Source organism: Dendropsophus ebraccatus, chromosome 11, assembly GCF_027789765.1.
Source record: "Dendropsophus ebraccatus isolate aDenEbr1 chromosome 11, aDenEbr1.pat, whole genome shotgun sequence".
Lineage (NCBI taxonomy): Eukaryota > Metazoa > Chordata > Amphibia > Anura > Hylidae > Dendropsophus > Dendropsophus ebraccatus.
In genome coordinates, this window is record NC_091464.1 from 48,697,504 (window position 1) to 48,723,077 (window position 25,574).

At 43.6% G+C, this 25,574-nt stretch overlaps 1 protein-coding gene across 1 annotated transcript; it reads left to right on the plus strand.

The window, feature by feature from the left end:
* Positions 1–209: 209 nt before the first annotated feature.
* On the plus strand, positions 210–25,574 carry LOC138767495 (transient receptor potential cation channel subfamily V member 3-like). Its single transcript, XM_069945019.1, has 13 exons — positions 210–375; positions 8,548–8,688; positions 9,826–10,106; positions 10,216–10,392; positions 11,818–11,973; positions 14,811–14,909; positions 16,261–16,334; positions 17,516–17,681; positions 19,795–19,861; positions 21,566–21,837; positions 22,830–22,942; positions 23,103–23,182; positions 24,965–25,574. The coding sequence occupies exons 1-13, from the start codon at positions 249–251 to the stop codon at positions 25,078–25,080; spliced, it is 1,869 nt and encodes a 622-aa protein (XP_069801120.1). The 5' UTR covers positions 210–248; the 3' UTR covers positions 25,081–25,574.

Consider the following 25,574-nt stretch of genomic DNA (forward strand, 5'->3'; position numbering starts at 1 on the left):
GGAACCTTTGGCCAAGCCAAGTGTTCTTGAGTATGAAGGGATCAAGACAAATAGTTAAAGTGTATCTATTATGTAATTATTTCTTTTCTATGAATTTTCTCTATTTGATTATCTTAATTGTGTATACTGTCTAAATAATAGGGAAACAATTGATTTCCACCCATATACAAAAAATAACATGATATTGTTCTATTCTAGATTTCCTTATGCACAGACTGACATCACAGGACACTGGCAAAACCTGCTTGATGAAAGCATTGCTGAACATAAATGGAAAGACTCCACAAATAGTGCAGATCCTACTATCCTTTACCAGGAGACATGGTTTTCTGCACAGATTTATCAACGCTGCATATACAGATGAGAATTATAAAGGTAACGAAAATCAATACATAGTGTGTAATGATTTTAACACAGCCATTAATATAGCAAAAGAATTTGCCTATACAAATTGTCTGTGTATATATATATATATATATATATATATATATATATATATATATATATATTTGTGTGTGTGTGGTCCCACTCCGTCTTTGGCTTATGGTGGTAGGAATAACTAAAAAGAAGGGAATGTGAATACCTAAAATGTAATAACATGACTACTTCATTAATACATAATTCATAACTGTCAGCACTTTTACATGCAAATGTGTGCTGTCAGTCGAGGTCAAGTGGTAGTGCTTCTCTCCCTGCTCTCTGTGTGCATGGCACCAAAAACTTTCACAGACTTACATTACAAGTCTATCTTGGTCACATGCACAGAGCATAACAGAGAATTTGCCTAGCGTGCACTTCTCCTGGCTCATCCTAGTCATCGGTTAGAGTCTAAACAACCAGACCCTCACTGTTCAAAACTTTTCATGTGTCTCTAAATTTTTCAAAGTGCATCAGTCAGAGAATGCTGAAGAGGGTGCCCAGTATACAATGCATGCCAGTTGGTGCCTTGAAACAAAAAACAAACAAAAAAAAATCCTGCAATGTGTACTCCCATAAATAGTGCCTGCCAGAATATGCCCATGTGTATGTACATTGCCTGCTGGAGTGTGCCTATAATTGCCACCCAGTGACCCCACAAACAGACTATTGCTTATATAAAGTGGCAGCTAATGAATGACCTGTATATAATGATTTAACGATCGCTCGGGCAGTCCTCCGCCCCTCCCCCCCTTCGCTTTTACACGTGCCGACAGCGAGTAGGGAACGAGGAGCAAGCGAGTGCTGACATGACAGGTCGGTGCTTGCTTGCTCCTGCTGATCGTCCTATGTAATAGGGGTTTAAGGGAATGAAGAAGATAGCCAAGTAAAGAGCACGACTAACAGGGCTGTGGAGTCGGTAAGCCGCAGCTCCAACTCCGACTCCGACTCCTGAATTTTATCAGGACCAACTCCAACTCCGACTCCTGAATTTTATCAAGACCGACTCCGACTCCCGACTCCGACTCCTGCTCCTTCATAAATGGCCAGTCATATACCAGGGGAGTTATTTATCACACTAGCTCAGCATCTTCTCCCTAATGTCCTACATGATCCTGAGGCGACTTCTGAGGGAATAAAGGAATATTGGATATAAAGCAGCTTCTCCTGTGAGTGCAGTGGATGCAGCCAGTCTCCAGCCTCCATGTCCTGAACTACTCACAACTAGACTAGATGGAGCAGGTGGTCTTTTCCTGCTGACAGTCTTCTATGTTTCTAACTAAATATTCACCATACACAAAGAAACACTGCTAACAATGCCAGATCCCTGTAATATAAAAGGTCAGCCATAGTGATATAGAGAGGGGTCATAAATAGTGATATAGAGAGGGGTCACACATAGTAATATAGAGAGGGGTCACACATAGTGATATAGAGAGGGGTCACACAGTGATATAGAAGGTCACTGTGGGGGCACGCAATAGCACACACACACACACACACACACACACAGCCTGCTGCAGCCATAGCATACACACACACACACCCACACAGCCTGCTGCAGCTATAGCACACACACACAGCCTGCTGCAGCCATAGCACACACACACACACAGCCTGCTGCAGCCATAGCACACACACACACAGCCTGCTGCAGCAATAGCACACACACAGCTTGCTGCAGCCATAGCGCGCACCACACACAGCCTGCTGCGGCCATAGCACACATACACACAGCCTGCTGCAGCCAAAGTGTGCACACACACACAGCTTGCTGCAGCCGTAGTACACATACACACAGCCTGCTGCAGCCATAGCACACACACGCAGCCTGCTGTAGTCATAGCACACACACACAGCCTACTGCAGCCATAGCACACACACACAGCTGCAGCCATAGAACACGGAAGAAAAGCACAGTCTTCTCCCAGAGAGAAAACACCACACTGAGGACAAGGTTACAGCTACACTACTTATGTCTTGTCCTCCTCCTCTATATTATACAGGATATCTTCATATTACACTGCTGCTCATATACAGTCATCCAGCATCCAGGAAGAGAACAGCACAGATCTCCCCCCACACACAATGGACTCTTCTAGCTCAGTAACAAACTGCCAAATAGTGACCGACAACTTTTCCATGACCCCCTTATGTAATAGGGCCAGTGTCCTGTTAGAATGTTGCTCATAATATATATTCATGAGTAAAACTTGGAAAAGTTCATATTATAATTCAATTCTACATTTTTTAAAGATTTTTTAAAACTGGAGTCGGAGTCGGTACATTTTTTTTCCGACTCCAACTCCGACTCCAGCGAAAGCTAGCTCCGACTCCGACTCCAGCCAAAACTAGCTCCAACTCCGACTCCACAGCCCTGACGACTAACTCCATCAGTCCCATAGAATTTGAATGAGTAGCAGCATGCACAGCCAACTGCTTCTTCTTTTAAATAGAGGATACAGGGACTACATTTTTAATGGTGTAGTGTTGGACATCAACCACCATTCACCCCAATGCTTCCAGACCAAGCCCCTTCTTTGATTTGATGTTTAGCTTATATATGTACGCTTTATTGGCCAGTGAGAGCTTTCATATAGATATACTCATTCACAGGGGCGGGCTGGGCCGGGGGGCAGGGGGGCACATGCCCCCCGGGCCGGTCTTCCCCCAGTTGTCAGGGCCGCATGGCGGCTGACAGCTGGCTGGAGTCCTCAGTGCCTCCCCTGCTTACAGCCCCGGCCCTCTTCTGTCATATTTACCTCAGGCTGTGCTGTGGATCCGGTCTGTGCTGGAAGCGGCCGCTGAAGTCCCGCCCCCATGACGGTAAGCCCCACCCCCTTTATGGCCATTATGCTTTCTATAAGCCTATGAGGCTTATGGTAAAAAGCAAACTGCTGTACGCAGTATCTTCCTCCGGCCACCAGAGGCCGCTCTCTCCTCCCAGCTGGTTCTCCTGTGTCTGGGCTAGAAGAGCCTGAAGACCGAGAAGATGGTGTCTGCAGGAAGCCAGGTACCTACACAGCAGGACATCTACACAGCAGGACATAGGGCAGGGGAAGGGAACCAAGGCTCTCCAGCTGTTGCAAAACTACTACTCCCATCATACCTGGGTAGCCATAGGCTGTCCATGCATGATGGGAGTTGTAGTTTTGCAACAGCTGAAGAGCCAAGGTTCCCTATCCCTGACATATAGGATACTTACACACAGGAGACCTACACAGGAGGATACATATATACAGGAGACCTACACAGGAGGATACATATATACAGGAGGAGACATACAGAGGAGTATATAGAGGATACATACAGAGGAGTATATAGAGGATACAAATATACAGGAGGAGACATATATACAGGGGTACATGGAGGATACATATATACAAGAAGAGACATACAGAGGAATTAGGGCTGGGTGAGTAATCAAATTAATTCGCCCAGAAGGTTAGAATCGATTAGATTTTTTGTGAAAATCTTAAATTCAATTTTCACAAAAAATCATTGCAGGCGGAGCAGCATGGATTGTCGGGTTGGCGGCCGGGCAAGAGGTGCAGGTCAAGCGGGCGGCGCGGAGGTGAGGTGCATGGCGGGCTTATGGCGGTGCGTGGAGTGTCGGGCCGGAGGTGAGGTGCAGGGCGGTCGGGCAGTCCGCCTAACAGAGCTGCGACTGACCTGCCTGAGCTATAAATATCACGTCCTGCTCCCCTCCCGGCCACACGTGCAGGTCCCCGGTCTCTGGAGCAGGCCGCAGAGACTGTAGTGGTGATATCACCACTACAGTCCATGTGGCCTCCTTCAAAGACCGGGGACCTGCACGTGTGGCCGGGAGGGGAACTTGTGTGCCAGGGTGAGAGGAAGAGGAGGAGGGCTATGTGCACTCCTGCCCCAATCACCCCCAGCTGCCCCAGTCCCCCTAGAGTCACCCCCAGTCTGCCTTAGTGCCCCTCAATCACCCCCAGTCACCACCAGTCCCCCTCAGTCACCCCCAGTCTTCCCCATTTCCCCTCCGTCATCCCCAGTCTGCCCCAGTCCCCCTTCAGTCAACTCCAACTGTCCCCAGTCCCCCTTCAGTCAACCCCAGTTTGCCCCATACACCCCCAGCTCTCCCAGTCACCCTCAGCTCCCCCAGTTTGCCCCATACACCCCCAGCTCTCCCAGTCACCCCCAGCTCCCCCAGTTTGCCCCATACACCCCCAGCTCTCCCAGTCACCCCCAGCTCCCCCAGTTTGCCCCATACACCCCCAGCTCTCCCAGTCACCCTCAGCTCCCCCAGTTTGCCCCATACACCCCCAGCTCTCCCAGTCACCCCCAGCTCCCACAGTTTGCCCCATACACCCCCAGCACTCCCAGTCACCCTCAGCTCCCCCAGTTTGCACCGTAGACACCCACAGCTCTCCCAGTCACCCCCAGCTGCCCCAGTTTCCCCCAGTGACCCCTCAGCTATACCCGTATTACTACTACACCCCTCATCTTTACCTGTACTACTACTACAGCCCACATCTGTACCTGTACTACTAATCCCCCTCATCTGTACTACTAATACACCCCTCATTTATACCTGTACTACCATACCCCTCATCTTTACCTGTACTACTACTACTACTACTAATGCCCCTCATCTGTATTACTAATACCCCCCATATCTATACCTGTACTACCTCACCCCTCATCTTTACCTGTACTACTACACCCCTTATTCACTATACCTCCACTACTACACCCTACCTAGATGGAGGCACCAGTGGTATGGTGGTATAAGTAACTATGTGGTGAAGGAGTGGTGATAATATTTGTTACTTATATAATGGTAATAGATGATGTGGCTATGGGGTCATAGAGCGCAGTTATGGGCGTGGCTATGTCCCTCTTTCCCCCCAGCAAAAGTTGGGGGGTATGCATATATACAGGAGTACATAGAGAAGACATATATATAGAAGTATATAGATGATACATACAGTATATACAGTAGTACATAGAGGAGACATATATACAGAAGTATATAGATGATACATATATACAGGAGTACATAGAGCAGGGGTACTCAACAACTTTTAGTGAAGGTCCACTTACCGGGGTCTATTGTCAGGTGAAGGTCCGAGCTGAACATCAGTAGGAAACGTGTTTTGTTACTTTGTCACAAACGTTCAACTATTTACATACAGAATTGCTGGCATTTTTTCTCTCTCACCAGGCCTTTGATATTAGGTACAAAGGGGGTGACTGCCCTGGTAGTATATAGCCCCCCTGTTGCTCCCCCAGTATTGTATAGCTCCCCTGTGCGCTCTCCCCCAGTAGTATATAGCCCCCTGTTGCTCCCCCTGTAGTATATAGCCCCCCTGTGCGCTCTCCCCCAGTAGTATATAGCCCCCTGTTGCTCCCCCAGTAGTATATAGCCCCCCTGTGCGCTCTCCCCCTGTAGTATATAGCCTCCTGTGCACTGTCCCCCAGTAGTATATAGCCCCCGTGAGCTCCCCCCAGTAGTATATAGCCCCCCTGTGCACTCTCCCCCAGTAGTATATAGCCCCCCCTGTGCACTCTCCCCCAGTAGTATATAGCCCCCCTGTGCTCTCCTCTGTAGTATATAGCCCCCGTGCGCTCTCCCCCAGTAGTATATAGCCCCCCCCCCCGTGCGCTCTTCCCCTGTAGTATATAGCCCCCCTGTGCTCTCCCCCTGTATATAGCCCCCTGTGCGCTCTTTCCAGTAGTATATAGCCCCCTGTGAGGTCCCCCTGTAGTATATAGCCCCCTGTGAGGTCCCCCCTGTAGTATATAGCCCCGTGAGGTCCCCCCAGTAGTATATAGCCCCCCTGTGCTCTCCCCCTGTAGTATATAGCCCCCCGTGAGCTCCCCCCCAGTAGTATATAGCCCCCCTGTGCACTCTCCCCCAGTAGTATATAGCCCCCCTGTGCTCTCCCCCTGTAGTATATAGCCCCCTGTGAGGTCCCCCTGTAGTATATAGCCCCCTGTGAGGTCCCCCCTGTAGTATATAGCCCCGTGAGGTCCCCCCTGTAGTATATAGCCCCCTGTGCGCTCCCCCAGTAGTATATAGCCCCCTCAGTAGTATATAGCCCCCTGTGAGGTCCCCCCTGTAGTATATAGCCCCCTGTGCGCTCCCCCCAGTAGTATATAGCCCCCTCAGTAGTATATAGCCCCCTGTGAGGTCTCCCCTGTAGTATATAGCCCCCTGTGCGCTCCCCCCAGTAGTATATAGCCCCCTCAGTAGTATATAGCCCCCTCAGTAGTATATAGCCCCCCTGTGCACTCTCCCCTTACAGATGGCCCCCAGACAAAAAACAAAAAACAACTCACCTAGCACCTCGTTCCCCGCTGCGGCTGTCTTCTTCTCTTCCCGTCGGCCCGGCCCCCGGCTGATACGCGCTCTGTAGGGATGTCCCGGGGATTCCCCAGCAGAGCGCGCACCACAGACCTCAGCGTACGCCGCCGTCCTGCACTTCCGGGAAGGACAGGCCGGCAGCGTACACTGAGGTCTGTGGTGCGCGCTCTGCTGGGGAATCCCCGGGACATCCCTACAGACCGCGTATCAGCCGGGGGCCGGACCGACACTGCCTCCAGCCCCACAGGCGTACCGCAACCTAAGGACAGTACGCCTATGGGGCGGGAGGCAGTGCGGTGGGGAGCGGGACCTCCTAACCACCCCGGGACTGACCGGATCCGGGGCGGTTAGGAGGTCTGACCAGGGGTCCGGACAGCTGGCCTCCGCGGTCCGGGTTCGGACCGCGGTCCGCCAGTTGAGGACCCCTGACATAGAGGATACATCATATATCCTCTATGTACTCCTGTATATATGCATCCTCTATGTACTGCTGTATATATGTCTTCTCTGTACTGCTGTATATATGTCTCCTCTATGTACTGCTGTATATATGTCTCCTCTATGTACTGCTGTATATATGCATCCTCTATGTACTGCTGTGTAGGTCTCCTCCTGTGTATATATATAGTTACACTGATCAAATTTTCCTGCATTGCATATTCCCTCGTGAATATATATATATATATATATATATATATATATATATATATATATATACGCACACACAGGAGGAGACCTACACAGCAGTACATAGAGGATACATATATACAGCAGTACATAGAGGATACATATATACAGGAGGAGACATACACAGCAGTACATAGAGGATACATATATACAGGAGTAGACATATACAGCAGTACATAGAGGATACATATATACAGGAGTAGACATACACAGCAGTACATAGAGGGGACATATATACAGGAGGAGACATATACAGGAGTACATAGAGGATACATATATACAGGAGTACATAGAGGATACATATAAGTATGTGTGTTTGTTGTTTTGTTTATTATTATTTTTACTAATGGGGGGTGCACACACGAGGGGGGTGTTCTAAAAAGAAGAATGCCTATACCCACAGGACCACAGCAGTGATATAAACTATTGTAAAAAAAAATACAGAAACCCCAGCTTTCCCAGCATCTTGTATTTGTAGTCAGTATAATGGAGGTCACCCAGCTTTTCCACCATCTTATACTCAGTATGATGGAGGTCACCCAGCTTTCTCAGCATCTTATAGTCAGTAGGATGGAGGTCACCCAGCTTTCTCACCATCCTATACTCAGTATGATGGAGGTCACCCAGCTTTCCCAGCATCTTATAGTCAGTAGGATGGAGGTCACCCAGCTTTCCAGCATCTTATACTCAGTATGATGGAGATCACCCAGCTTTCACAGCATCTTATACTCAGTTTGATGAAGGTCAACCAGCTTTCCAGCATCATATACTCAGTATGATAGAGGTCACCCAGCATTCCTAGCATCTGTCTATGGGTACGTTCCGTGTCATCGCTGAGCCGCCCCATAGACTTATACAGGAAAGTGACTTCTGATCCCTTCACAGGGCACAGTAGGATATTTGGTCACAAATGACGAAGATGTTATAGGTAAGGGCCAGAGTGGTCCTTAAAGGATGGGCCGCCAGCCTGCTACTTATGGGCCAGTGCTGTGTGCTTGCCCCCCGGGCTAAAATTTGCCAGCCAGCCCCTGCTCATTCAGGGTATGCAGTATTTGGAAGGATTGCCACATATTCACATTTATGTATTTCTCTATATTCCTTCCATCTAGGTCAAACTGCTTTACACATCGCTATTGAAAGACGGCAAAGTGAAATAGTTAAATATCTTCTTAAAGAAGGAGCTGACGTGAATGTGCATGCAAATGGCCGGTTCTTTAACCCAAAGAGCAGAAAAGATGGATTTTATTTTGGTAAGTAAAGAACTATGTGGTCACTATTAATAAAATAGTTCTGAATACTACTAGACCGAGAGCTATTCGTATTTGTCTGTCGAAAGCAAGGATCCCGACACTCGTGTCTTGCTGCAATTGTGGTTTATTTAATGTATCAAAGAAAACACATGGAATAAACCACAATTGCAGCAAGACACGAGTGCCAGGATCTTCTTTCCTTCTGATATTTACCTACTTTATGCACGACTACCTGGAACGTCGTGGAGTGCCAGTATTTTATACAGCACCAGAAGCTGCTAAAAAATTTACTATACAGTGTTGTGCCTGGTAAACAGTGAAAGAGATTAGGCTCTTGTCAGAGCACTGCTACAGAAAAGAGTTCCCTTAAGGCCCTATTACACCAAGCAGTGTCGGACTGGGGTATCTGGGGCCCGCCAGAGGAAATGATCCTGAGGGCCCACCAATGAAGAACCAGTGAGAAATGACATGTCAGTCAGTGTTTTTGCAAGCTCTAAAGCTGGGGGCCCACCGGTCCTCTGCTGGGCTAGTCCGACACTGACACCAAGCAATTGTTGGCCATTAGGGCTGATAATCGCTTGATGTAATAGCACCTGTTAAAAGGCAACGATCAGCCGACATGCACAATGTCAACTGATCCTTGTCTGTCAACATGTTGAAAGACTTTTCAACAATAACAATGGTATGCTGGCCGTCGCTCTGTGTAATAGGAGTGGCGGCAGCAGACCACCGCTATCTCCTAACATCAATCATGGAGGCCCTCCCACAATCCCCTGTACCCCCCCCCCCCCCGCTCTGACCCGCTAGCTGCTTGCACTATTACATGCACTGACAGCGAGCTGGGAACGAGGAGTAAGCGAGCGCTGATCTGACAGGTTGGCGCTTGCTTGCTCCTGCTATTCACCTGTGTAACAAGTGCTTTAAGCTGCAGCAGCCCCCCCCCCATTCGAAATCTGAAGCATAAATAGGGACAATTGTATTAAATCAATAAGCTTTCTGCAATCTGTTTTACTATGCCTTCCTATGTGTTTGTTTTTTTTTTTTTGTTTTGTTTTTTTTTTTACTAGTTTGTATTACAACTCTTTAAATGAATAGGGACAATAGCTCTTCAGAATAACAGCATTTCTGATATTTTAGGCGAAACTCCTTTAGCTCTTGCTGCATGCACCAACCAGCCAGGAGTGGTTGAACTGCTGATGAAGAATAGCGACACCAATGTCTGCATCCAGGACTCTTTTGGGAACACTGTGCTCCACGCTCTTGTTACTGTAACAGAGAATGCAAAACCCCACAACACCTTCATAATAAATATGTATGATAGGATCATACGCTCCTGTAAGAACAAGTTTTTAGAAAATATTCCAAACAACGAAGGCCTCACACCGATGCAGCTAGCGGCCAAGACGGGTAAACTGGAGGTAAGGATTACTGTCTGATATCACTAAGAAAGGAAACTACAAAGAAAATCTCCCACAAGTGCCTCCATTTTTAAGGTTCACCTCCCCCATTTCTGTTTTTTTTTTCCAGATACTTAAATATATTCTTTGTAGAGAAGTAAGAGATGAAGAAAACAAAATTTTGTCTAGAAAGTTCACAGACTGGGCTTATGGACCTGTCTCTTCTTCAATGTATGACTTGAAAGATGTGGATACTTCTTCAGAGAACTCATTACTTGAAATGGTGGTCTACAATACACGCATTGAAGTAAGTGTCAGTATTGTCTTTGAAGAAGTTATTCTAGAGAGCAGAAAAGCTTCTACCTGTTCTGCTATCTGGCACTGCATTTCCTGCTGAGAATTCTTCATACGTACCGCAGAAGATTTTACCCTGCAAAATTTGCAGTGGAATCAACTGTGTTACTGGTTTCTAAAAAAAACTCTATGGCACTCCATTTTCACAGCAGATTTTCAATCTGTTCAAGAATATATAAAATAATAGCCTTGTAAAAGTTAAGTACTTAGCTTCCAAGACTTTAAAAACAATAAGGACACCATGCTTACCTGTCTACTCTTTCCCGACACGCTCCCGCTTGCTTCTTTGGGTTCCCTGCTCAGTGACAGACCGTGCAGCCAATGACTACCTCAGACAGGACAACCTTGTGACCAGTGATTTGGCTGGGCTTGCTGTCACTGACTCTACTGGTCCAGTTGGATCATTCAGCGGAGGAATCGGGGGAGAGACGTGGGGTAGGCATAGGCTCTTTATTAATATCAAAAGTTTTCTTGCACCCGATAACCCCTTAGACGGGTTTTTCCAATTATGAAACCTATTTTAACTGTCTAATAAATGAGCAAATGTTAGTACAATTATTTCCCTACCTTTCTTTCATGCTTTCCTCCTGCTTCTGATGCATACTCCCAGTTTTTTATTAACCTAACTTCCGGCCTAGTCTACGTTCTGTAATGGATTTCTATATTCTATAATTTTTTATATTTCAGCTGTACACTCCAGCCAGGAATTTAGCCAATTTTAGAGGACCTTTTACATGGGCCAATTATCGTGCAATAAATTTTTAAATCATTTGAAATTAAGCAATAATCTTCTGGTGTAAACGGGGCAACAATTAAAAGACAAACGAAAATTAGTTCATATGTCATCGATCCCATCTTTTCAGCTGAACTCAAAATCATTGTTATTCACTCGCTCGTCTTTCGAACGCTCGCAGGGACCAGTATATGATCGTATTAATGACTTTTCATACCGATTTATCCGAGTTATAGTCAAGAAGGTATATTGGAAGAGAAATAGAATTGGCCAAACTCCTTACTTGATTTTACCTTATCCCCAGCAACACTTTATTTTTTTTGATACTGGAATTCCCCCATTAAGGGTGGATCAAAACACTGAGCATTATATAAACGCTGGGCTACGTCATTGGCGCAACTCCCATTAAAGTCAGCAGGAGTTTTGCAAATTCTGTAACTTGCTGGAATCAGCTGTTTTCGGCTTCCCGACCACAGGCAGGAGGAGACTGGGGAGCCCACACTCTGAAGATATGTGGATATGTTATAAGTATCTCAGATGGGTATATACACTTTTAACATAACTGGAGCAGTCACAATTGAACCGATAATCTGTATGTATTGAAAAATTTAATATTAAGACATGTATTATTTTTTTCCCCCCTAGAATCGCCATGAGCTGTTGGCTTTAGAGCCTCTGCATACTCTTCTTCAGATGAAGTGGAACAAGTTTGCAAGATACATGTTTTTAATGTCCTTTCTTTTTTTCTTGGCTTTTAATATTATTTTCACTGTTCTGTATTATCGACCACAAGGAAAAGAGGTACTGTTCTCCTTCAATTAAGAGTGCATACATAAAATAAATGCCTTTGCAATTGTGCTATGTATACATAGTAGGAGACATTTTAAAGGGAATCTGTCATCTGCAAACCACATTCAAAACATAGGTGTGTTCCTGACATGATGCTTTGTCTCTCCCCCTCCCATCCGTATCCCTGATGATTTACTGCTGGAAGCTTAAGGCCCTATTCCACAGAACGATTATCGTTCATAAACTCGCTCCAACAACCGCTCGTTGACGATAATCGCTTCGTGGAATTGGTGTAAACGAGCGAACGACAAAGGCGAAATCGTTATACTGTCGCTCAAAATTTTTTTCAGAATGTCGAAAAAAAAGTCGTTGGTCTTTGAAAGATAATTCGCTAATCGGTTCGTAAAATTAGAAATCTTTCAGTCGTTCGTAAAAAGGTTTAAAAAAAGTAGGTGTGTCGTATGGTCATGATCACCCCGGCGAACGTTTTAAACGACCATGTAACGACCGCAAAATAATCGTTACACTACATATATCGTTCACGTTATGTGTTATCGTTCGCTAAAAAAAATCGTTTAGTGATCGTTAACGAGCGGTTGTTGGAGCGAGTTTATGAGGTTTATAGGGGTATTAGGCCCACTTCCAAATCTCACACCTGCGTATAATTTGCATGCACAATGGAGGAAAGAGATTAAAAGCAGGGATAGGGATGGGAGGGGGAGTATAGGGACATTACAGCCTTCCGCATGTCAAGGGCCTAGGAACACGTCTCTGACACACTGCACTGGAGAATAAAAACATTGTTTTACGTTCTGCAAGCACAGAATGATATATGTTATCTCTGGAGGAAGCTACTACTATAATCTTTTATTACTTCCCCCTGGCAGAGCAGTTTTCGGCAATGGGCAATTTTTCCAATTCCACCTTCGAAAAACCATAACTTTTTATCATCTTTCTTTTGACAATGCTGTACAAGGCTTGTTTTTTGTGGGACAAGTTATATGTAACATATTCTGTACTATAAAATGCATGGCTGCTTTCCTCCAGAAACAACAGCTCTCAGTTTGGGAGAGGTTTGCAGCTCAGTTCCATTAGAGTGAATAGAGCTGAATTGTAATATCGCATACAACTTGAGGACAGAGGTGGCACTGCTTTTGTAAGAAAAAAAACTGTGTTTTTTCAAATTCTAGATAACTCCTTTACTTTTTGTGTTTTGCTTCTTCCTCTTAGGGCCCTATTCCACCGGACGATTATCATTCGCATAATCGTTAACAATAAACGATCCAAACAACCGCTATTACAAAAGACCTGAAATCGTTCGCCCATTTACATGGAATGATAATCGGCACTTATGATCGTTCTTGCGGTCGTCTTGTCGTCGATATTGCGTTCGTCAATACTGCGAACGACCGAACGACTTCTTATTCAATGCAAACGATTTGCGAACGAGCAACGATAAAAATAGGTCCAGGTCTTAAACGATCAACAATCTCGTTCGGTCGTTAGACGTTAACTGCTATTCAAACGATTATCATTAAGATTCGAACGATTTAACAATAATCTGAACCATAATTGTCCGGTGGAATAGGGCCCTAAGTCTCATACGAACCATAACTCCTTTATCTTTCCTTCAACAGAGCCACACAGGGGCTTGTTTTTTCCCGCCCTGATGCCACTAATTTCTTCTTCAGTGTTGACCATACAGTAAAATTACCTTTTATTTTTACACTGAGGGTCAGAGGGTAAATAAGTTCCCACCCATCTGCCAATTCAAGGAAAAGTATAACTAACCAAATAGTAAAAACCAAATATCTAAGGAAAATGATTGTATAGCAAGCAATTAAAACACTATTGGAATGAGGGCACCCAGATCTAAAAAAAAAAAAAAATAGGGATTTTTTTTTTTACTTAAAGTGTCACTGTCGTGAATTTGTTTTTTGCAGAAATCAATAGTCGAGGCGATTTTAAGAAACTTTGTAATTGGGTTTATTATCCGAAAAATGCATTTTTATCATGAAAAAGCAGTTTGAAGCTCTCCCCCCTGTCTTCATTGTTCTCCTATGGAGAGAGCTAAAGAAAAGACCAAAACAGGACAACAAAGAGTTAATCTACAAATCCCTCACGGGATATCTCCTGTGACAGTCACCAGTGACCTGTCTGAGCTCGGATTACAGCTGTCACCCAGCTCTGTGCCTGTAATCCTCTGTCATCTGCTTTCTGCTGCCGGCTAACTCCCTCCTTCCTCCTCCCCCCTCCCCTCTCCCTAGAGCAGACAGGGTACGACTCCTGCAACAAGTCACAATTTTCAGATTTTTCAGAGTGGATGAAAAAGAGGAAGGAGGGGGGGACCTGGGAAAAGGCTTTTTACATGCAGATAATGGCAGATTTGGCTAATAAACCCAATTACAAAGTTTCTTAAAATCGCCTGGAATATTGATTTCTGCAAAAAAAAAAAAAAAAATACGACAGTGACTCTTTAACACAGCTCCTTAAATTTTTTATTGGATTTTTTTTTATCACTATTTTAGTAGAGGAATTGTCCATCTGATGGTTTGATTGGTAAAACAGTATGCTGCTATATATTTATATTTCAGTAAATTGTTATTTCTGTGATATATGGTAGGCTGTAATAGGAGATCTACCATGGCAGCCAGAGAGGTTGCATTGCGGGTTTAATAACCACAGATGTGAAAGGACCAGCTGCTCAAATATCTGTTTTGATGCTGTCGTTCTCTGCCATTTGCACAATTGATTTTTATTTCAAATGTCTTTTTTTTTCTAACTACACAACCTAAAGGAATATTAAAATTAACCACATAATCGTAATAACTGTTTTTTTCTCACCACAGGGTCTGATCATATTCAACTTATCTAGTACAAGTGGTTTCTTTCAACTTTTTGCCCACGGGTTTGTTGTGATGTGCTCTGCATTCCTAATAATTCATGAGGTACAGTATGTTATCAATCATTCAGCTGCCATTTATACTGCCATTCAGCTGCCATTTATAACACCTCTTGCTTTCAGTTTTCTCATGGATCTGGTGCCTTTTGAAGGGCAGCCAAAGGAGAAGCTAGCGAGGGACAAAGGAGGTGATGGTCCTGAGCCTATTCACTGTGCACAAAGGAGTTAAATGGAGAAAACTAGAGATAATTAAAGCAAATTTCCGCCAATTCGTTAAGGATATTCTCAGAAAAACAAAATGGCGTCCGCACATGCTGTCTGCAGTGTTATTGGGCGGGAGAATGGGATTACCCGTAATCCCTAGCGGCCATCCAATCAGCTGCAGGCCCCTCTGTGATGTAAGCACCTTCCCCCTGTATATAAGGAGGTTCGTTTACGGAGGTGGCCAGTTGTGTGTGTGGAGGAGAGAGCAGGATGGCAGCAGGCAGTTAGAGCAGAGCAGGGAGAGGCTAACAGAGCCATATAGGGACAGAGAGGAGAGGATAGGAGGGGAGGGCTGATTGTGGGTGATTGTTTGTTGTAGCTGCCAACCAAGTGTCCAGTTTACAAAGTAACTGGGTGCATATTATTCACTCAATGGGCACTATAAGCTCCTATTGAGTTATACCAACTTACTTATATCAGTGAAAGGAGCGTGCGCCTTACATAATAAGTGCTCGCACTCCACTCCAATGGCTGATTTTATTTTAATTGTGATTTTCCAATTTTTTACACAAGAACATATGTTAACAAATGTGTACTTTCATACTGTAATAGTCCCAGTACTGTATCTAATATAGTTTGGCTGTTTTATTGAAATTTGTTAAGATAATTAAGATAATTTGCGAATATTAACTAATTTAACACAAAATTCGTACAGCTCGCGAAACTAATTACCGTCTGCCTAGCTCATCTCTAGAGGAAACCATCTGGTTGCACCCCTTTTAACAAGATATGTGTCCTCTGGATACAGATGCAGTTAAATACTATGTTGGAAAAGGAATCATTAGCTCCCTGCCCTACTATATATTGCTGTAGACCACAGGCCACCAATGAGGATGACGCAGAAAACACCCGATCCTCGGCCGATGGCATCTTTTATGGTCAGCAGAGCACACAACCTAAACATATGTTACCCAGGTTGGGGTTACTCAGACCTCAGATGTGTTTCGCTTGTGTTTTATCCACCATTCGCTACGGTTTTGTAATGCAGTTATTGCCAGAATTTTTTATTTTTTTTTTTGCAACATATTTATAAGTGGTGATGTGAACAGAACCTCATTTAAAAGGCACAGATGTCTGAAGAACTATTGTACTGTTTTACTTCTACTGAGTAGGTTTTTGTATCTGTTTTTTAGGGCATAGCAATCATTCAGCTACAGCCTTCTGACCTACGCTCAGTGGTGTCTGATGCTTGGTATCACTTTTTATTGTAAGTCTTACTATTACATTAAAATATCTACATTCATTTCTCAGAATGTTTCTAAACACCAGGCCATGAAAAAGTATTTTTATTTTGAAAACCATGAATTATTTTCTTTACACTTCAGAATTATTTGCTACTTTGCAATGGAATACATTTAAAGGGGTACTCCAGTGAAAAAAATCTAATCAACTGAGGCCATTAAGTTATACATATTTGTACCTTTGATCTCTGTATTGGGCCCCCGGCTCCTTTGTTATGAATAGAGCCGGAGGTCGGACCCCCCCATCTCTTACTTGTCCCCTATCCTGTGGACAAGTTAGTTTTGCCTGAACAACGCAAATCTGTATAACTATCTGACACCAGTTGATTTAAAAGCATTTTATTTCACCACAGTATTTCACCTTCTTCTCCGGCTGACGGCACTAGGACACAGCGCTGCTGGAGCCGATGACATCACGGAGACCCGACAGCATCCTTAGCAACCAAGGGAGCCGTGGGTCTCGCATCACTCCCAGCCGCCCGGCCGAGCAGCTGAGTGGTATTACACTCAGGCTGAGTGACGGATTACCCTGCCACTCAGCCTGCAGTGCATTAGCTGCAATGTGGCTGGATTCAGGAGGCCGGACCAATCAGCCTTTGGTCCGAGCTCCTGATCCAGTATATAGTAAAGTGCTAGCCAGCATGTAATCGCTGGCTATTAGGTTAACTCCTGGTCCCAGCTTCCCTGTCTATCCCTGCGAACCCTTCTCCTAATCCCTCTGTTTGACTCGACTTGTTATCTGACCTTCTGCCCGACTATTTGACGATCCCTTTGCCTGCTGATTTTGTACTGTGCTGCCTGTTTGGTTTTGACCCGGCTTGTTGACTATTCTTTTATGTTTGTGCGTCCATCTCGTTCTGTGTACACGTAATCAGTGTAGGGAACGTCTACGTGGTTGTCCATGGCCACTTAGGACCGATCGAGGCAAGTAGGCAGGGACAGTGGGTGGGTTCAGACCTAGGGCCCACTGTCTTGTTATGTCTGTATCATCTGGCCCTGACACAGTACACCTTTAAGTTTGTGAGAGTAACCTGAATAAATGGGGAAACGCTCAAAGGGTATAAATGTTTTTGAAGGTGCTGTATACAGGTATGAGTGAGCTACTGAAACAGTGCACTCATTTAAAATGTGTATATGTATTTGCCAGTTTTATACAAGGTGTCCTGGTTATCCTGTCAACATTAACTTATATATCAGGAGTACAAGCATATCTGACCTTTATTGTCATCTCTGTGGCACTTGGATGGACAAACATGCTATTCTACACAAGAGGATTTCAGTCCCTGGGAATCTACAGTGTTATGATTCAGAAGGTAAATATACGTTTATTTACAGGTACGACAGTCCTAATAAATTCCCCCCCATATCTTCATATAGGAAATAATAGGATATATTGGGTTGAATGGTCTGCCTTCTGGTTAATCTCTGCAAGATCTTGTAAGGCTTCAATGCTCCTTTGTAGAATAGGTAAAATAGCCTTACTCTTGAAGGAAGAAGACTTCCCTCTAAGGCTGTTCATATGGCATCTCACACAGAACCTTGTTCTGTACTGTTGAGCAGCAAAAACCTGGATCCATTAGTTTGGATTAGTGATCCCAGGGCCAGTGTTAAAAGGGGTTATCTAGGACTAGAGGGGTTATCTAGGACATTATTGAGCTCAGCATCACTGCCCTGATCTGCCTATACAAAGAGCTTTATATGAGCTATCTTAAAGGGACCAGGTTTAATGTCTACAAACCTCTACGATAGCTCAATAGGACACCTTACTGAATTAGGAATTATACCTTTATTACCTCTCTGCTGTCCAGTATAAGCACTTTTAACCAATGTGCAAATTACCTGTTAGGTGCATTGAGGGCGTTGCCTAACCCTTGGTGCACCACTATGCCTGCCCACTTCTTTCCATCCTCTGCTATAGCCACGCCTAATGAAGAAGACTGAGTCGGCCCCTTAGCTGCAACGTAACTGCCAAATCTAAATTTCAGGCTAATGAACTAACTAACATTTGGCAGGTGATGCAGTTATTGTCCTAAAAAACAACTTTTAATCTTGCAGCCTTGTGTCAAATTGGCATGGCCTAGTGTGTCTATGCCCTAAGCTTGCACTGCCTCTCCATCCCTCCTCTCCACCCTCCTCATCATTAGGAATGGCTCTGGCAGAATTTCTCCTATTCTTCAATTGTCTGAACACTGGACAGGTGCCTTAATGATCCAACTCATGTGCAGTGTTCACACAGGTGATAATTAGTACAAAACCTGCCTAGAGCATTTCTAATGATGAAGAGGGGGAGGAAGAGGGACAGAGAGGTTGTGCAAGCCTAATGCACAGACACTCTAGCCACGTTAATTTGATACAGCGCTGCAAGTTTGAAAGTTCTTTTTTAGGACAATAACTGCTTCACCTGCCAAACGAACCCCAAGATAGATCTTGGATTAAAAGCAACTATACAAAGCTACAAGCGGTTTGGGGTGGGCAAATTGTGAGTACAGAGTCACTTTAATCCATCCTAGTTGTTTGTGGGAGCCAAATCTGATGTTAGATTCCCTTTAAGAAATGTCTAGACAATAGGATTTTACCTTGGAAGCAACACACACACTGAGCTTTCAAAGTCTTAAGGCCCTATTACACAGGCTGATATTAAAGGAGCAAGCGAGCATCAACCTGTCAGGAGTCCGCTGCCGCACTTGTTACGATCAAAAAAACAAAAAGTGCAGCAGCAACCTACAGGTGCAAGGGCTTACCTTATATACTCCTCCCAGCATACACACGGTAAATTCCTGCTCTGTCGATATTAAAAATTGAGGATCTTAGCAAACTATTTGATCAAACAGAGTGTACCATGTCACCAACATTAAGGTGTCCTCAGAGACATGGTCCCTACCCTACTCTAGGAGAGGCAACCTGTAGGTTGCTGCTGCACTTTTTGTTTTTCGTCTGTACTTAAGCCACTAGCAGCAACCTGCAATGTAAACAGAGTCATAGATGTGTTGCCAAATTTTCACTTATTACGATCGGCATCGTTTTCTTTTAACGTCTTGAAAGACAAGGATCAGCTGACATCGTGCATGTCGGCTAATTATTGCCTTTTAACACTACCTATTACACCAAGTGATTATCGGCCGAAACGGATGACAATCGGCCAAATTCCGCCGATACTGGCCTGGTGTAATAGGGCCTTTAGACACATTTCAGATTCAAAAATCATTTGAATTGGGAACCTGGTAATATATGGGACCCATCAAAGGCCAGTACTTTATTATCTTTTAGAACTATAAGACGGACATCTATAGGAAATGACAGCTGCTAATAAGAAACCAGATTATTATTATTTGTGGCTTACTTTTTGACAGCCCTCCGGAAAGACAGCAAAATCTTGTTGCGGGAACATAGCCTAAATGTGCTAACCAATACATCTATGTTTTCCAGGTCATCTTGAATGATGTCTTGAAGTTTTTATTAGTGTATATTCTCTTCCTATTTGGATTTAGTGTAGGTAAGCAGCTCCATGCCTTTTCTATACATAAATAGACAGGGACCGGCTTTGTATCATGCATACATTTTGTATTAAGTAATTTGTCAAATTGTTTAAAAATATTAACCTTGGCCAAAAATTCACAAAAAGCTCATTCACACGTTCCATGTTCATATTCAGACATGTATACTTCTTTAACAAATAATTTTATTTATTGCTGCAACACATTTAAAGTAGTAATGCAGCATTTTACAATAATAGGTCTTGATTGAAACTATTTTAGCATTTTGGGTAAATTTATTACCTGGCACAAAAAAATCCATTTTTTTTTTTACCCAAGACCCACTTTGGGCAAATATGTGCAACTTTTTAGCACTTAAAGGTAAATTAGCAGCAAGTTAGAAGAATGTAACCTGCAGTTATATTCCCATAGGGAAGGAGATGCTGAGGAAGAAGTAATTAGTTTGTATTTGTTTGCAGAGCTTTGCTGGCTATTTTCTCCATAATGCTGAGGAGGAAGGTAGTGCACTGGAGGCGGGACTACAGTCCTTGGTGCACTCATCCACGCACCTACCCACCATTCTTCATGAATATTCTGGTGTTCTGCAGAGATGAGCAGATCCACCATTAAGAGAGGTGGATAGATCAATGGTATTGTACCATCCCCAGTGCATCAAACTAAACAATGAACATATTAATAAGGACTGCAGGATAATTAACTTCTTCCTCAGCTTCCACAGCATCACAGGCCCTATGGGAACATAACAGCAGGTTGGATTCTTCTAACCTGCTGTTAGTTTTAGTTTAATACTAAGGCTTAGTAAAGTGAGCAGGGCTTTAAAGGGGGGGGGGGGGGCTCCTGCACCCAAACGAGTTCCAAAAACGGATGTAAGTTGTAGCTGGTTCAGTCTGAGGTATTCAGTAATTTGCAGCAGATGTTCTGTCCTGCTTGGGCATACCCCTACAGGTTTGTTTTTATTTTTACAGTTTTCCCAAATTGTTGAAATAATAATAGAGAGTGGATGGATAAGATGAGTGGTGATTTGCCACAGATAAGACTAAAAAGTCACCAGAAGGTGGAGGAGGGTATCATTTTTTCTATAGGTCTATCCTCCACAGTGTCCACCTGCACTATTATTTGCTTTCTTTATGGGTCATGTAGATACTTTATTGTTGTGGTAATAACAAATAGAATCATTGTGGCAAAGACTGGTTTTTAAGAACCCTACATCTCAGGGTTTTAGTTTCCCAAACCATCATATTTATTAGTGTGTCTGATTGCCCTTAGTAAATTTGGTAGTTTTTTTTACATCACAAAACTAAAACCCAGATACAGAAAGAAGGACAATGCTCCATAGCGTAGAGACCATTAAGGAGGCTGGAAAGGTTGTGCAAAGGATGAGGCACAACACTCCACACAGTGTTTTGAAATAGAGATGGTAGCCGCTCCCGAGGATCCTCCAGGGATCAAGCATTAAGAGAAAATCACCACACCTCCACCGTCAGGTATGTCGGACGAGGGACACAGGTCCAAAGCATATGATGCTTATAGAGATTTTTGAGGCACACGATGACAGTAAATATAATAATAAGAAACCGACAGGAAAAACTGGTAAAAAAAACCCTCCAACTTGATGACGGAAACATGTTTGTAAATCGGGGTGTTTAAGTTTGTAACAAATTTTTTTTAAATCAAAAATAATGTTTTTTGTTTTCATTTTACAGCTATCGCTTCATTATTTGAACGTTGTTCTGAAGGAGATGAGTGCAGTCCTTATAACAGCTTCAGATCATCTATTGTGGAACTCTTTAAACTCACCATAGGATTAGGAGACCTGGAGATGCAGAAAAATTCCAGATATTCCACCCTGCATCTGCTTCTTCTGATAGTTTATGTCATATTAACATTTGTGCTTCTCCTTAATATGTTAATTGCATTAATGGGTGAAACTGTGGAAAAAATTTCTAAGGAAAGTGAAAACATCTGGAAGCTTCAGGTGGGTATATAGTATGGCTGTATATAGTGTGGCTGCTAAGCAAGCCAGTACCTGCAACAGACCTCTGGTGTAAATTGATTATAAAAGGACGGAATATTTATTATTTATTAAAGATCACTTCTTTTTTCTGCACAAAACAATGTCCACATTGCAACCATGGCAACTGCAAGGTTAGAACATGGCAGCCTCTGTGATGCAGCTTTATTGATTCTAACTGAGCAATGTCACAGAAGGGCGGGGGTTTCCTCCCACTGGGGGCAGACTGGCCCGCCGCCAGTGCCTAAGGGCTGGCTGGTGACTGGGAATAGACCAGGGCCATGCAAGGGAATTGTGCAGCGGTTGAAAAAAAGGATTGCGGCACTGGCATCCCTGTACCAGCATTGGTCCATTGATGTTAAAATCTTAAAGCGATGTACCTTCTGGTACATTCACTTTAAGAGCCTTTACTTTTTTTTTTTACCAACAGGAAATACTATGCATAATCAAATAAAATCTTGATTTAAGGTACAATATATGACAAAAAGTATGTGGACGCCCATTGGAGTTCATGCATTAACACATCTGATCCAAATCCACTATACAGTAGCTTTGCCTCATCTCTGTAGGCAGGAGAATATCGTGCAAAGGGAGAACTATGGCCCCTGTCCCATCTGAGCTTTAGAAAATTAGTTTTTCTGGAGAGGAAGTAGCAAAACATTTTGGGTTAAAGCAAGATGTTATTAAAGGGAACCAGTCACCCCCCGTGCTGGGATGAAGGCCTCCCGACCCCCGCTAGAGCCCCGGATACTTACCCCATCTCGCCAAGTCCCGTTCCTGGAGCCGGTCCCAGCTTCCGACAGGGATATCGGCTCCGGGATCGGCTCCAGGAGCGGGACTTGGCGAGATGGGGTAAGTATCCAGGGCTCTAACGGGGGGTCGGGCGGCCGGGGGGTGACAGGTTCCCTTTATCCAATCACTGGTTTTTTTTATTTATTTTTTGTTCTTTTTTCCAGAGAGCAAGAACTATATTGGGATTTGAAAAAAGATTAAGATTTTATTATAGAGATATCTTCAAGCTCGGTGAACAGTGCAAATTCTCTGAAAATGACGTCAGATTATGTTTAAGGTAACACAAAGAGTTATTGAAATAATGCAATTGTTACACGTATTTATTCTGCAGATGGATAGATAGATAGATAGATAGATAGATAGATAGATAGATAGATAGATAGATAGATACTGTGGTATATGTGATCTATATATGCATCTTTTTATTTTATTTCTAGAATTAACACAGTTAAATGGACTGAATGGCACAATCAAGTCACCTGTGCAAATGAAGATGATGGACTCTCACAGTTAAAAGGTTTGTCACGTGGCATAACTCTTTGCCGGGCTATGTTTACACTTCATTTTACAAAACAAGAAGAACAAAATTTTACAGCTGCAAAAAATTATGGCTAAAAAGTAATATAAAAAAAGAGCTGTTTTCCAGTTCAATGGAATTAAAAAGATGGTTTGGAGTTGTAAAATAGCTGTTTTATGGTTCAAAATATGGAGTAAACAAGGTTGTATGACCATAGCCCTTTGATGTGTTTGATCTAGTTATGAGTTACCATGGTTATTTAAAACGCCTGCTGCGACCACAAGATATAACTGGGTGAAGCATCTACCAGCTGTGCTTCACTACCTAGCCTGCAGCCAGATCTGACTCCATGGACTATATTGCAGTAAATCAGTTGAATCTGACTGACAGACAAAGAGTGAATGGCAGCCACCACACGCTTCACCCTACTGTGCAATCTTTACATTTTGACATGTCTGACGATTTGTCAAAAATTAGTTTACTTGATAGTAACACTTTAAGCCTTTACAATGTGTAAAATTTAATTTAGGAATATTCTCAGATATTACAGAGCTATAGGCACATGGATAACCCATTGTTATGGTGGCCCATCTCCACACAATGGTTGCGTCACCTCTAGCCACATAGAAGCTGCAGTCACCGTCTACCTGCCTTCTCCATGCCTCGTTGTATGGCCTGCCTAAAGGCCCTCTGACATGGGCTGATTATTGGCCAGAAGTGGTGTTAGAAATGCTCCTTCGGCCGATAATCCGTCCATTAAAGTGTTAACAATCAGCCGAGGAGTAGAAAAATGCCCAATCCTCAGCTGATCGCATCTTGTGTGTGGGCTTTAAAATTTATTGATATTGGTCTCATATCTCCTGATATGGCTGCACAAACAATACAGCGATAGTTTGTTCAGCCTAGCTGTGCAATGAGGGCTGCCTAGTCAATTGGTATGAGTTTCTTTGGCCTACATGAGTGCCCTGACATACCCTGTATGAGTAGGGGTAGGTTCCCATACACCTTTATAGGGTTTACTAAGGTCAGCAGTCCCTTTCCCCTGCCTGGAATAGGTGTTCTGTTAATTAACCTAGGTGGCCTATGCTGCAGTTGTACATCATACAAGCTGGTCTGGTGAGATTGCACATTTATATGTTCTTATTCCTGTACATAGCCACAGCCGCTGCAGCACACTTTTGGTCTGGTCTCTAAAGTCACAGGCCACTCAACCAATCAATGGCTAAGACGAGACAATGCCGCGGCCAGTGATTGGTTGAGCGGACTGTTCTTTATGAGACAGGTTCGGTGAGAGGAGAGTCACAGAAATCAGACTGGGGGAATCTGGACTAGTAAGTAAAAACTCTATATATACACAATCATCAGCCGTCAGCCGCACTGCCTATTATATGTAGTGATGCGCAGTCGGTGGCTGATGATTTTTTAACTTGCCAAAAGACAACACTCAACTGATGGTTGGCTCTTTGGCTAATTGTTGTCTTTATTACACAGAGCCATACAAGCCTGATTCGGCCGATTAACGTTTCATGGAATAGGGCCCTAAATTATGTCAAATTGTGTTTAGAAACTTTTTTATTGAGCTGCTATAGCATATGGTACTTTTCTGTTTTCAGCATACACTGTCCCACAACAGAGTGAAAATACCTAAAATATAGTTATGTTCTGTATTTGTATGGCATATTTATTTTGCTATATTGTTGTGTTTTTTAATGAGTGACCATTAAAGTTGTTGCCAAATAATGTTTCTTTTCTTTCTTTTTTTTAATATTTATATAACTGAAGGATCTGTCTGCTCCAGTTTAAGTCCTATTGATGAAGTCTTTGTATCCAAACAAAATGAACAAACAATAATCCAGTTGGAAAATGAAGAGGATCCATCCCTGGAAACAGCACTTTAAGGAAAGGCGCGTATAATAGACAGAATATGGATGTGGAGCAGGTTCCTCACATCATGCAAGAAGACAAGAAATGTCACTGCGTCACTCAACTCATTTCAGTTCATATTCCATTCTGCTGTAATAAAAAACTGCAAAGTCATAGCAGATATATTGGCCATAATGGGTAAACAACATGGTTGTACAAATTTCACATGTTGAATGAATATGGGTGAAGCTCTGGTGTAAACATAAGAAAAACTACTTCCATTGTGAACTGTTGTGGAGCCGCAGACTTGTCCCTATACTGCCCTATACTGAGCCAGTTGGCTAATAGGATCAATGAAAGAATACAGCAAATACTGTATTTTTGAGCTTTGTAAGACCATGGCCACTTCCACCACTGGTTTACAGGGTAGGCCATGGAAGTGACTGATACATCGCCAAACCCTAAACCTGTGGCCCCTATCTCCTCACAGTTGCCTTGTCATACTGCAATCTTATTGAACACCACCTCG